This window comes from Spinacia oleracea, chromosome 1 (genome assembly GCF_020520425.1).
Source record: "Spinacia oleracea cultivar Varoflay chromosome 1, BTI_SOV_V1, whole genome shotgun sequence".
Classification (NCBI taxonomy): Eukaryota; Viridiplantae; Streptophyta; class Magnoliopsida; order Caryophyllales; family Amaranthaceae; genus Spinacia; species Spinacia oleracea.
The window spans coordinates 124,789,551-124,801,579 of NC_079487.1; the positions used below are offsets into that span (position 1 = coordinate 124,789,551).

General features: G+C 40.4%; 2 protein-coding genes across 2 annotated transcripts; one reads left to right on the forward strand and one right to left on the reverse strand.

Annotated features, from left to right (window-relative positions):
- Positions 1-1,141: 1,141 nt before the first annotated feature.
- On the forward strand, positions 1,142-2,863 carry LOC110784443 (MLP-like protein 34). Its single transcript, XM_021988898.2, has 2 exons — positions 1,142-1,521; positions 2,275-2,863. Exons 1-2 carry the CDS (start codon positions 1,275-1,277, stop codon positions 2,541-2,543), a joined length of 516 nt encoding a protein of 171 aa, XP_021844590.1. The 5' UTR covers positions 1,142-1,274; the 3' UTR covers positions 2,544-2,863.
- A 6,109-nt stretch (positions 2,864-8,972) lies between these two features.
- LOC110780475 (uncharacterized) lies at positions 8,973-9,557 on the reverse strand. Its single transcript, XM_021984861.1, has one exon. It carries the CDS (start codon positions 9,555-9,557, stop codon positions 8,973-8,975), a length of 585 nt encoding a protein of 194 aa, XP_021840553.1.
- Between the last annotated feature and the right edge of the window lie 2,472 nt (positions 9,558-12,029).

The window sequence follows — 12,029 nt, forward strand, 5'->3', positions numbered from 1 at the left end:
CCGTCCCTAAGTTAGAGATGGATATCAAAATCCGTCCCTAAGTTAGAGACGGATTTGAAATCCGTCCCTAACTTAGAGACGGATTTGAAATCCGTCCCTAACTTAGAGATGGATTTATAAATCCCTCGATAAAAGTATCGACGGATTTCCAATATCCGTCCCTAAATAAATTTAGAGATGCATGTTGAATATTCCGTCTCTAAATTAGAAACGGATATAAATCCGTCGCTATATATCCGTTGCTATACGAGATTTTTTTTGTAGTGCCTTACCCTGGCAGTTTCAAGTTAATTTGGGAGTTTCGCGGGTGCAAACTGCAAAGGCACCCGCGAAATTCCTGTTTTTTTTGTTCCTAGCGTTTTTGCACCCGCAAAACTCCTGTTTTTTTTGTTCCTAGCGTGTATTGAGATACGAAGCATGTTTCTATCCGATTAATTCTTCACCCGAAGTTGATCCAAATTGAACTAAGTTGAACCGAATCCAATGCAAGCATACCTTCAACCTTAACCACTAAGAAGTATAGATTTATGATTTATCAGATGCTTGTTTAGTGAGTCATGTGAATCATAAACATTAACGAAAGAAGATTCAGAAAATATGCGTGACGCGATATGGTTGGAGAATCATTTACAAAAAATGTTCTGCATGTTTTCCACGATCATTCCCTATAAGAGAAGATATATATATATGTTCTTGGATTTTCAAGAATACTATATGATAGTACTCCTCCGTCCCTTAATACTCGCACCGTTTTTCTTTTCAGGTCGTTCCTTAGTACTTGCACCGCTTCTATAAATGGAAATCTTTACCAATATTATATTATTTCTCACACTTACCTACTACCCCACCTACACCCCTACTCCCTCCAAAAAATCATTTAAAAATCCATACCCCCCACTCACCACTACCCAACCCTTTCGCATTTCCCACTAACTATATTAAAAAAATATCTCATTATCAACTAACAACCATTAAATTAACAAGTCAATTCAAATGTCTTAAACTACGCACCGGTCAAACCGGTGCGAGTATTAAGGGACGGATGGTGTATTATTTAAAGAAAGGTTCGTCGTTGTTCCACAACTCACCAAAACAAAGATCTTGGAAGAATTTATGCTATGCATTGTTCTTCTTTCGAAATGTTCAATAAAAAATGAAATAGATTTGATCTCGAATAATAATGCTCGTCTATATAAAGACCTGAGTCTAATGCAATTACCATAATAAACCATCTTTGTTTTTATAAGAAAGAAAGAAGGTAAGAAACAAAAAAAATGGCTCAATGTCAAAAGGTGGCTCAATGTCCAAAGGTGGCTCAATGTCCGAAGGTGGCTAAATGTCAAAAGACCAAAAAGATAGAGGGGCAAGTTGAGCTCCAGTGTTGCGCTAACAAGCTCTTTGGAATGTTGATGGCGAAAGAACCCAACTTTCACCACTTCTCCAACAAGGTTTGCAATATTCAGATCCACCAAGATAATTGCATCACTGTTGGTAGTTCAAGGAGATGGGATTGCATCATCGGTAACTATCAATATTTTTACTTCTATATATATTATTCATTTTTTTGATCGGTTTTAATGAATTATACATAAACTAAAACATAATCACGAGAGATCTTGTTAGTTTTATCTCGATTTATATTTTTAAAATTTTAATTTTTTCAAAAGTTTTAGAGATACTAATGAGCAAATATATGTGTTTAACATAAAAGTCAAAACATTGCAACTAAAAAAAGAACGGGAAAAATATGTAATTATAAGACCGTCACTACCATCTAGTAACCTATCTATCCTTCCTTTATGACCGCTAACAATTTTTTATGTAAAATCGTTTGTACCTTGTATAAGTTACAATCAGTAAAAATAAAAAAAAATGTATAAAGTATAACCGATTGTACGACATGCTGATTCTAATGATTGTTTGTTTATCAATACTCTCTACTTTCTCTAGCTAGTACCCGTTCTTAGGAACATGAGTACATGACTGTCGTCTATACGACTATACGTACATTAGTAAATATTCTTAATTAGCCTCTTAAGTTAAATGAAAAGGAGATAACTATACGTACTCCTCGTTGAACAATATCTTGATATATAGTAACAAGTCATGTATAAAAACTCTAATGCTCCTTTCGTTCTAAATTACTACGTAGTAACATAAATGTTACAACTGATTTAGGACAGATGAAGTATATATATACTAAGATATATATATATATACGTAAAGAGAAATTGTTTCAATTACATTTCTGATGATTAATATATACACATGCAGATGGAAAGTCACAATTCCTAATCGAGAGAATTGAGGCAATTGATGAGAAGAACAAGAAAATACGTCGCAAAGTGATTGAAGGAGAGATAATGAAGCATTACAAGAGTCTGGAAAACAAAATAGAGGTAATTCAAAAGAGGAATGGAACTTGCAAGGTTGTATACAGTCTTGAATATGAGAAGATGAATGAATGTGCACCTGAACCTCACAACCTGCTTCACTTTGCACTTCATCTCTTCAAGGAAGTTGCGTGTCGCCTCTCAAACTAATTAATACTTAAGTTAATCACTCTACTTAACTCTAATACTAATTAAGTTAAATTATATGATTGATATAGTTAATTATGTATATGTATGCGATGTACGTTCCTCGGTCTTATAGGATCATTGGCGTATGTTATGGTCGGCCTAGTGTGCACTATGTATCACTTAAAATGTACTACTTTTATCTGGATTTAGTTGTCGCATAATTTGTTCACTACTTATGTGGCTGTTAATTACTACTTATGGATAATGGTGGTATGTATTATGTAGGGGTCTAATTAAGCTTTGTAAAACCCCAGATAAATAAATGGCTGCTTTTTATACTACTAGTACTAGTATATTGTTTTGAAAATATCATAGGCATTCTGTTATGGTAAGTAAGGAGATAGAGATAAATAGATAATAGTGCTATGTCGAGTGGAGTTGGTGGAACAAGCTAGCTAATCAAGCCCATATCGTGCATACCCACTGGCCCATTACTCGTAGAATTACCATTCGGGTTAGCCATCAAAAAATTGTTTCCAGATCCTATACGGGTTAGCCATCAAAGGTTATTCTTGCACTTCAGAATCATAATACAACATCAATGCCTAATTACACAACCAAGATACAAAATAAAAAATTAACCAACCAAATAAGTATGTATTTATATTTTATCTACATATTTCATCATGTGGCGGTTTCTAATAGAATTATGAAAAAACTTAATCATATTAATGTTAATGTTGAAGTATGTATACAAGTCTAAGGATATTACAAAGTCAGCAATTTCTAAAATAAGATGGAGTGCACTATAATAATATCTATACAAAGAAAGAAAATTGTGGCACGTACTATCTTTTAAGACTACAATTAAGAAGATAATATATCATTGATATATTATCCTTAATACGCCCTCGTAAAATGGACGGACGAAGTGAAAGTCTGGTCTTGAAAATTCGAGTATCTGATGATCGTTTGAATGAATGTTTAGATATATGAGTCGGTCGAGTAGTGCATAATGATGCTGATGATGAACCTGTAAAATGACGCTGATGATGAACCTGCAAATTATTACTTATTTATTTGTTTCATTTGGAAGTATATAGAAATAAAATGGAGAAATTGGATTGGTGATTAGTTATCACGATTGTTGAACTGTAAATCACTGGTGCCCAAAAACAAACATTAAAAGCAACATATTTTGGGTTGGAGAACCCGAATTACAAAGCATATGAGATGACGAGGACAAAAAAAATAGGGGTTGGAGAAAAGATGCATGGTCGTCATGGTACGTGGTTTTAAAAGATATCAAGTGATTGATTAACACTATTTCTTTTTACGCGAATGAGCCACATGGATAATACTTCCTCTGTATTTATTTAAGGGATACGTTTGTCTTTTTCGGCTGTATTTATTTAAGAGATACACTTGTCATTTTTAGTAACTTATCAACTCCACTATCTAATTAAATAATATATCTACACCTTACCCTCACCCCCCACTCCCTAAAATGACATGTCCCCACTTATTTTTCTTATTAAAATATCTACTCAACCCCACTTGTTTTATTACTTTAGGATTTTTTGTCAGAAAGGACCTTTTAAATTCAAAAAATTGTGATAAAGAACCTTTTAAAAAAAAGTTGTAAGATAAGACCTAAAATCGATTTTTTGTTGTAAATTGGGACCTTCATCCATTTTCCGGTGATTGACCCAGTTTTCCGGCGTTGACTAGCGCGTGCGAGTCACGTGCGTAATAATAATAATAAAAATAATAAAAAAAAAATCCCTTTCAGATTCCCCTCCAATTCCACCCCCTTAACTACCTGATTAACCCTAAAAAAAACCTGCTCTCTCTCCTCGTTGCTCTGTTCACTTCATCTTCTTCAACAAGCTTCATCAATTCGTGAACGATTGCTTACAAAAAATCGTTGTTTGTCCCTTTTAATTCGTTGCTATTCGAACAATGTGAGGGCAAAAGCCCCAATTTATTTGCTTCAATTCAAACAATTTGATTATTATGGGTGTTAGGGTTTATCCAAAAAATTATTTTGCACGCTATATCAAGATTGGAATGTAACCCACTTTATACTTAAACAAAGAGCGAAAACTTAGATATACAGTACTCCAACTCAATGTAAGAAGTTCAGGGGCGGCAATCCCCTTTAAAAATCAATCAAGGAGGTGGTATATGTACTTGGGAGCTAAATCATCAAGGTATGTGGCTTCATAATTGACAAAGCCCAAAGCCAATACCCACGAATCCACGATAGATCTTTCACCACATAAAGAGAACACGAGTCATCATCTACGGAGAGGTATTCCAGATTGGGTGTATTGAAACAATCAAATGCTCCTTTTCAGATTGCTCTGTATTTACCAGTCGCAAACTCAAGCTCCTTTTCAGGGTTATCACAGAAACACTGGATAACAAGACAAGACAAGAGCCGATTCATAATTGAGCCAAGTTTTTTTTAAAGGTTAATTTGGCAGGTAAGGGGGAATGGGAGGGAATCTAACAAAAAAAAAATATTAGGCACGTGACCCGCACGCGTGGATCAACGCCGGAAAAATTGAGTCAATCACCGGAAGATGGGTGAAGGTCTCAATTCACAACAAAAATTCGATTTTAGGTCCTACTCCCTCCGTATTTATTTAAGAGATACACTTGGTCGGGCACGGTTATTAAGAAAAAGAATTGAATGAAATAAAGTAATAAAACAAGTGGAGTTGGGTAGATATTTTAATAAGTAAAACAAGTGGGGACCATGTCATTTTAGGGGATGCGGGGTGGGGATGGGGTATAGATAAATTATTTAATTTTATTTTATTTTTTTTGATAATTTGGGCTTTGGTTTTATTAACGGGCTTAATCCGAAAATTATAATTGCCAAGAGGCAGTACACATTTAATCAAAACAGATTACAGCCATGCCAAAAATTCATCATGCCTGGTAAGGCCTTGCTTTGCCATCGTATCAGCAACCATGTTCGATGCTCTCCCCTTGTGAGTTATCTTGACTTTTAGGCTTCCCTTACAGATGTTTCTTATGTAGTTTAGTTGAAAGTTCAGGTTCCACGGACCTCCCATATTCTCATTACACCATGTCACCGCGTTTGCCGAGTCGGATTCAATGATTATATGAGCATGCCGCATCTGTGAACTTGCTTGTGTTATCGAGATTGCTCTATAGATCGCAAGAACCTCAGCACTGTTGATCTCCATATAAGGGATGGGTGAGGAGAAGAGGCAAATAAAATTCCCTGTATGATTGCGGAGGACACCACCTATTGCTGATCGTGCCATATTCATTACCATGGAGGCGTCAACATTCCATTTTAGGCAATCTGTCTCCGGGGCGATCCATTCACACGACATGATGGGGGATGGCATTTTGGTGATACGGGTCGGCTTTCCATCCCATTGTAAACATGCAGGGTTTCTTTGGACATCAGTAGGTGAATAGGGGAAGGGGTCATTCCAGCCATTGATCCACCAACCTAACCGCAGAAGGACCATGTCGTGTAGGTGGGCGATGGAGCTTGCCACGTTGCTGAAGATACGAGCATTTCTCTCCTTCCATATAGTCCAAGTAATAATGAAAAAGGTAGCAGTCCATATCTTTTTGATGAAGTGATTTTTGCTAGGGGCCAACCATTGCTCATATGCATCTCTAAACCGAAGAGGGAGGGACCATTTGACGCTCCATGTATCTAGAAATAGGGACCATAGTTGGCTGGAAAATTTGCAATGCAACAGTAGGTGATCGTGGTTTTCAGGGGCATTGTAGCATAGAACACAAATGTTTTCCGAGGCTGGAATTACCCCCATTTTGACTAGTTTACTCTTGGTGTTAACTCTCCCTAAAAGAGCAGTCCATACGAAGATTTCGATCCGGTGGGGTACAAGTCCTTTCCATACACCTTTGATTGCGTCACAATGAATATTTGGGGTTGCTTTTGCAAGCTCCGGAGAAAAGGATTTTGATGAGAAACGACCCCTTTTATCGTGGACCCAAGTGAGAGAGTCGTTGCGGGAGAGTGAAAGGCATGCACGTTGAAGGAGTTGGAGAAGCTCCATCTTAGCCTCAGTATCTCTCGAGCGCAAGGCACGTGTCCAAGAGAATACCCAGACCCACTTGATCCCATCCCATATTGCATGAGACGCCACTGTTGCATTCGGTGCAGTAGCAAGAAGAAAGAGCCTAGGGAAACATGTTTTTAGAGGTGAACCTCCAATCCATAGATCGTGCCAGAATAGGGTATTATTGCCATTGCCAATGCTTTTTCGGACGCTGTTCATTAAGAGGTGATTAGCAGTAGGATGACGAAGAATAGAGGAGCATAAGTTCTTCCATGGTCCCCCCGTTCTAGGTATTGTGAGATCCTTTATTGTCAGGTGTTGAGGATAGTTGTATTTCTCCTGTATCAAGAGCCTCCACAGTGATGATGGGTTATTGAAATATTTCCATACCCATTTGAATAGTAGAGACAGGTTACGGTGGAGGATATTGCCCGTATTTAGGCCACCCATGCTCTTGGGTAGTTCCACTATTTTCCATGCTACCAGGGGTATTGATTTTTTGTCTGAATTGCCATTCCACAGGAAACTTCGTTGCAGCGAGACCATAGATTCGATGACTGCTTTTGGGATCGGAAAGATAGACATGTAATGGATAGGCAGGCTCGCAAGGGTGGATTTGATCAAAGTAAGCCGTCCCCCAATTGACAGGAGCTTACCCTTCCATGACTCGAGCCTTTGCTGCATAAATAATCGGCTTCCAACTTTTGATACGGGAAGTGTCCCCTCCAATCGGGAGACCTAGGTAAGTGAAGGGGAGAGTTCCAACCTCACATAACATGGCTTTTGCAGCCTCTTGTAGCCATGAGTCTCGGACATTTATACCGATTAGGGAGCTTTTGTGGAAATTCACTTGGAGCCCCGATGCGAGCTGGAAAACAATGAGGGCTTTTTTGATGTTTTGGAGGTATTTGATATCTGGAGGGCAAAAAATTAGGGTATCATCAGCATACTATAGATGTGTGAGTTGTGTTCCTCCTGGCCGAATTTCTACTCCTTCCCAATGACCGTCCGCGGTAGCCTTTTGAATCAGTAGGTTTAGACTTTCTACCACTAGAACGAACAAAAAGGGGGATAGGGGGTCCCCCTGTCGCAGGCCTCTCTGGAGGTTAAAAGGAGGTGATGGAGAACCATTGATGAGTATAGATGAGGCAGCCGACATAACACATGATTCGATCCATGCCAGCCATAAGGGGGGGAAATTCATCTTCTCGAGGGTCCATTGTAAAAAATTCCAGGAAAAACTATCGAACGCCTTGTGGAAATCAATTTTCAAGAGAGTGGATGGAGTCTTTTTTCGCTTGCACGAATCAATTAGTTCACCAGCAATGAGGGCACCGTCGAGGATGCGGCAGCCTTCAATAAAAGAGGACTGCAAAGGGCCAACGATGTCGTTCATAACTACCTGGAGGCGGGCAGTTAACAGTTTCGCAATGATCTTGTAGAGACACCCGATCATGCTGATTGGACGGTAGTCCTTGAAGCCTTCTGGGAATTCAATTTTTGGTATTAGAGTGATGTAGGCCATATTGCATCCATGAGGGATTTGGTCCGTGGCCCAGAACTCGTTCACTATGCCATAAATATCCTCTTTGATGATACTCCACGAATTTTTTATGAATTTGAAATTAAAGCCATCCGGTCCAGGCGCCTTATCTGGGTTACAAGACGCCATGGCTGCATCAATTTCCTCCGTGGAGAAGGGGGCTATTAGCCCGTCCGCCTGAGCAGGGGACAGACGTCTGAAAACAAGGCCTTCTAGGGTGGGACGGTTATCAAAGTCTTCTTTGAAAATGTTCTTGAAGAAATTAGAGGCCTCTTTTTTAATACAATTAGGATCATCAATATAGACGCCATTAACCTTAACCGATGATATTGTGTTTCTTCTTTTCCTGTTTGTGGCCATGATGTGAAAGAATTTTGTGTTTCGGTCACCCTCTTTGAGCCGCTGTATTCTGGAGTTTTGGGCCCAATAGATTTCTCTGCGTTTTGCCCATTCCCACAGCTCTGCTTGGGCCTCATTCTTTCTTTGGAGTTCATCGCTGTTCAGGCCTCGCTCATTGGCAATACCGTCAAAATGGTGTATCAGGGATTCGAATTTTTTGATGTTCTAGTCAATATTTCCGAACTCGCTAGAATTCCATTGGAGGAGGGCTTTTTTAACTGCTTTTAATTTAACCTCGACCGCTAGATCTTTGGCTTGTGTCCAGGTTTTTTTGATGAGTTTTAGGCAATTCGGGTCGGAGAGCCAACAGTTCTGAAATCGGAAAGGTTTGGGGCCCCAGTTACGGTTATTGGAGTGCAGGAGTAGAGGGCAGTGATCCGAAAGTCCACGGTGGAGGAGTGTTGTTTTCAGACCCGGGAAGAAGGAGAGTCATTCGGGGCTCACAAAGACTCTATCCAGTTTGCTTTTGGAGTTTCCCCGGAACCAAGTGTATCTGTTGTTTGATTGAATCTCGATCACCTGTAATTCATGAATGAAAGATTGGAACTCTGCCATTCCAGTTTGAGATGCAGTAAGGCTTCCGCGGTCAGTGAGAGTGAGGACTTCATTAAAATCCCCTATGAGAATATAAGGTGAGGCTTGATTCTTCAAGTATTCGGCCAAGTCACACCAGACTTCTGCCCTTCCTTCTATCGAACAAGGGTTATAAATGTTGATAATGGAGCATTTGTGATTCCCTGTGAGGAGCGTACCATGAATTGCAATCCAGTTTCTGGTGCTTGTGTTGGCAGACATTGTGAAGAAAGTTTTGGACCAGAGGGAGATAAGGCCACCAGAAAGGCCCACTGATGGGCTAGCGATCCAATCAATATCTTTGTTCTTCCAAAAGGATTGGATAATTTTATCCGAGAAAGACTCGAGTTTTGTTTCTTGAATGGCGATGAAGATGGGTTCATGGGCATTGATAAGCTTCCTGAGGGCACTTCTTTTGATTCTAGCACCCAGGCCTCTCATATTCCACGATAGACAAATCATCAAAAAATAGGGGTAGTGATTCATAGAGGTTGAGCATTACCTCTGGCTGGCGATCCAATTGGCCCATTGGCCAACGAGAATGTTGTCAATTCTTTTTTTCAGTTCGTCAAGTGGCCCATTGAAAGTGAGGCCCAGGGATTGGGCTAGTTCAATGATGTTGTCTGCATTCATGTTATTGGGCTCACTACTCGGGGTATGGCTTCTTTGGCGGTGAGCAGCCTTAGCCTTTCTCTTTTTCAGTTTCCGCAGCCTTTTTCTCTCATTGGCTTGCTTTATAGAGAATGGGATGCAGTCTTCAAAACCCGGTGGGTATAGCGGGCCAGAGTGGGAGGATGATGAGTTTGTGGACTTTGTTTGACGGGTCAAAGCCCCAAAACTATTGGATATTTCGATGGAGGGGGGGGGGGGGGGCTCAAAGGGTGCGGTTGTTATTGGGCTTTGGATTTGTAAGGGGGGAGGAATGTGGGTTGTCGGCTCGAGGTTTTCTGGTGTGGGAATTTGATGATTGATTTGGGGGGATGGGCTTCCAGCTTGGGACTTGGGGGAGTCAGAGAGGCAATCAATATTTTGAGAGTCCCGAGGGCATTCGTGATTCCTAGGTGGTGATCCAGAAAGGTTGGAAGGCGAACCGATGACACGCGTGGGTGAGTTGCACGCGCTATTGGGGATTTCATTACCGGAATTCTCCGTTTCTTTGGAGTTTATGGAAATTCCGGTGCCAAGGGTGGCTAGTGCTGGTTGCGACACTGAGGGGGGTTGCTCCCATATGAACAATCTTGACTTCTTTCCATCGACATCAACGCCCATCTTGCAGTTGATTTTGAAAAGACAGTCCGTCATGATAAGGATCTTGGTGCATTCGTATGAAATGTGGTTTATTGAGAGGACTTTCCCAAAGACACAACCTATTTTTAGGAAGTTCTCGTAGGACCATGCTGCGAGAGGAACACCGTATATCGAGATCCAGGTTTCTCTCCATATCGCACTGCACTCGTCATTGATATTTCTCAGTTCTATGAACCATTTAGAGAGCCATTGGCTCTCTCTCATTGCTGTTTTGTCCTCAATCGAGTCAAAGGTGATAAGGTGTAGAGGGCCACCCATTGGGACAATCTTTAGGAGGTTTACCCCTTCTGCAAGTATTTGGTCTAGGATATAGGATGACGAGGCTGATGATATTGCAACACCAATCAAACTTCTGTGGAGGAAGTCCACATTCTGGGGGCATTTATTAACTTTAAGTAGGCCTGCCTCTTCACTGTCAAGATCACCCACTTCCAGGGATCGTCTGGTTTCCTCTACTTCTTCACCGAGAACCCTGGAGCTCATGATCCTTTTTTTGCTCATTTCTGAGTTAATGAAGTCGGGTTGGGGTTCCATTTCCTGGAGAGTTATATACACCTGTGTGGGGGAGGTCTGTTGGGTTAGGATCGGGTTATGTGAGAGAATAGGGGTTGGGCGGGTTGGGGTTGATTTGGTATGGGGTTTGGCGGAGAGACTGGGGGGTGGGGAAGGGGTGGTAGCAGTGACGGCATCTTTGTAGGATCTGCAGTCACGGATTGATGCAATTGGCCTGTAGGTTTGTTGTGGGTGCTTTTGTGTGGTGTCATTCCGGCTGCGGGGTGGTATGGGTTTTGTGATTTTGGTGTCGAATTTAGCAGCTTCAACAAGGATCCTTTTCCGATGAATGAGGCGACCATTCTCTCTGGAAATTGCAAGATGGAGGGAGCGAGTGGAGTCAAAGTGGACGAAGGCGTATTGGAATCGTTGGTTTGCTCTGGCGTTTTTTGGGATGGTGGTTTGGAGGATGGTTCCATATTTGGTGAAGATGCGTTCTATCTCAACAATGTTAGTCTGGATAGGAAGAAATTTGATGAAGGTTGTTCTTGTGGCTATGTGTTGGAGGGGTGGTTGGCGGCGGTGTGTGGGCGGTGCTTTCTTGCGAGCAACCGTTTGCCATTCTTCATGGGCTCTCTCTCTCTCTCTCTCTCTAGACATGCTAGATAGATTATTTAATTAGATGGTGGGGTTGATAAGTTACTAAAAATGGCAAGTGTATCTCTTAAATAAATACGGCCGGAAAAGGCAAGTGTATCCCTTAAATAAATACAGAGGGAGTATTTCACAACTTTTTTTTTAAAAGGTCCTTTATCACAATTTTTTGATTTTAAAAGGTCCTTTCCGACAAAAAACCCATTACTTTATTTCATTCAATTCTTTTTCTTAATACCCGTGCCCGGCCAAGTGTATCTCTTAAATAAATACGGATGGAGTACAAATTACAAATAAAAGAGCAAAAATTCGTAAATTTAACTTATCGTATATATGCTCTCACTCTCTCAGTTTTAACCACTACACCCAGTGGCGTATCCAGGATTTTAAAACATGGTAGACACTTTTAAAAGAAATAAAAACTACAATTTTTTCTAAAAAAGATACAATGAAAATGAC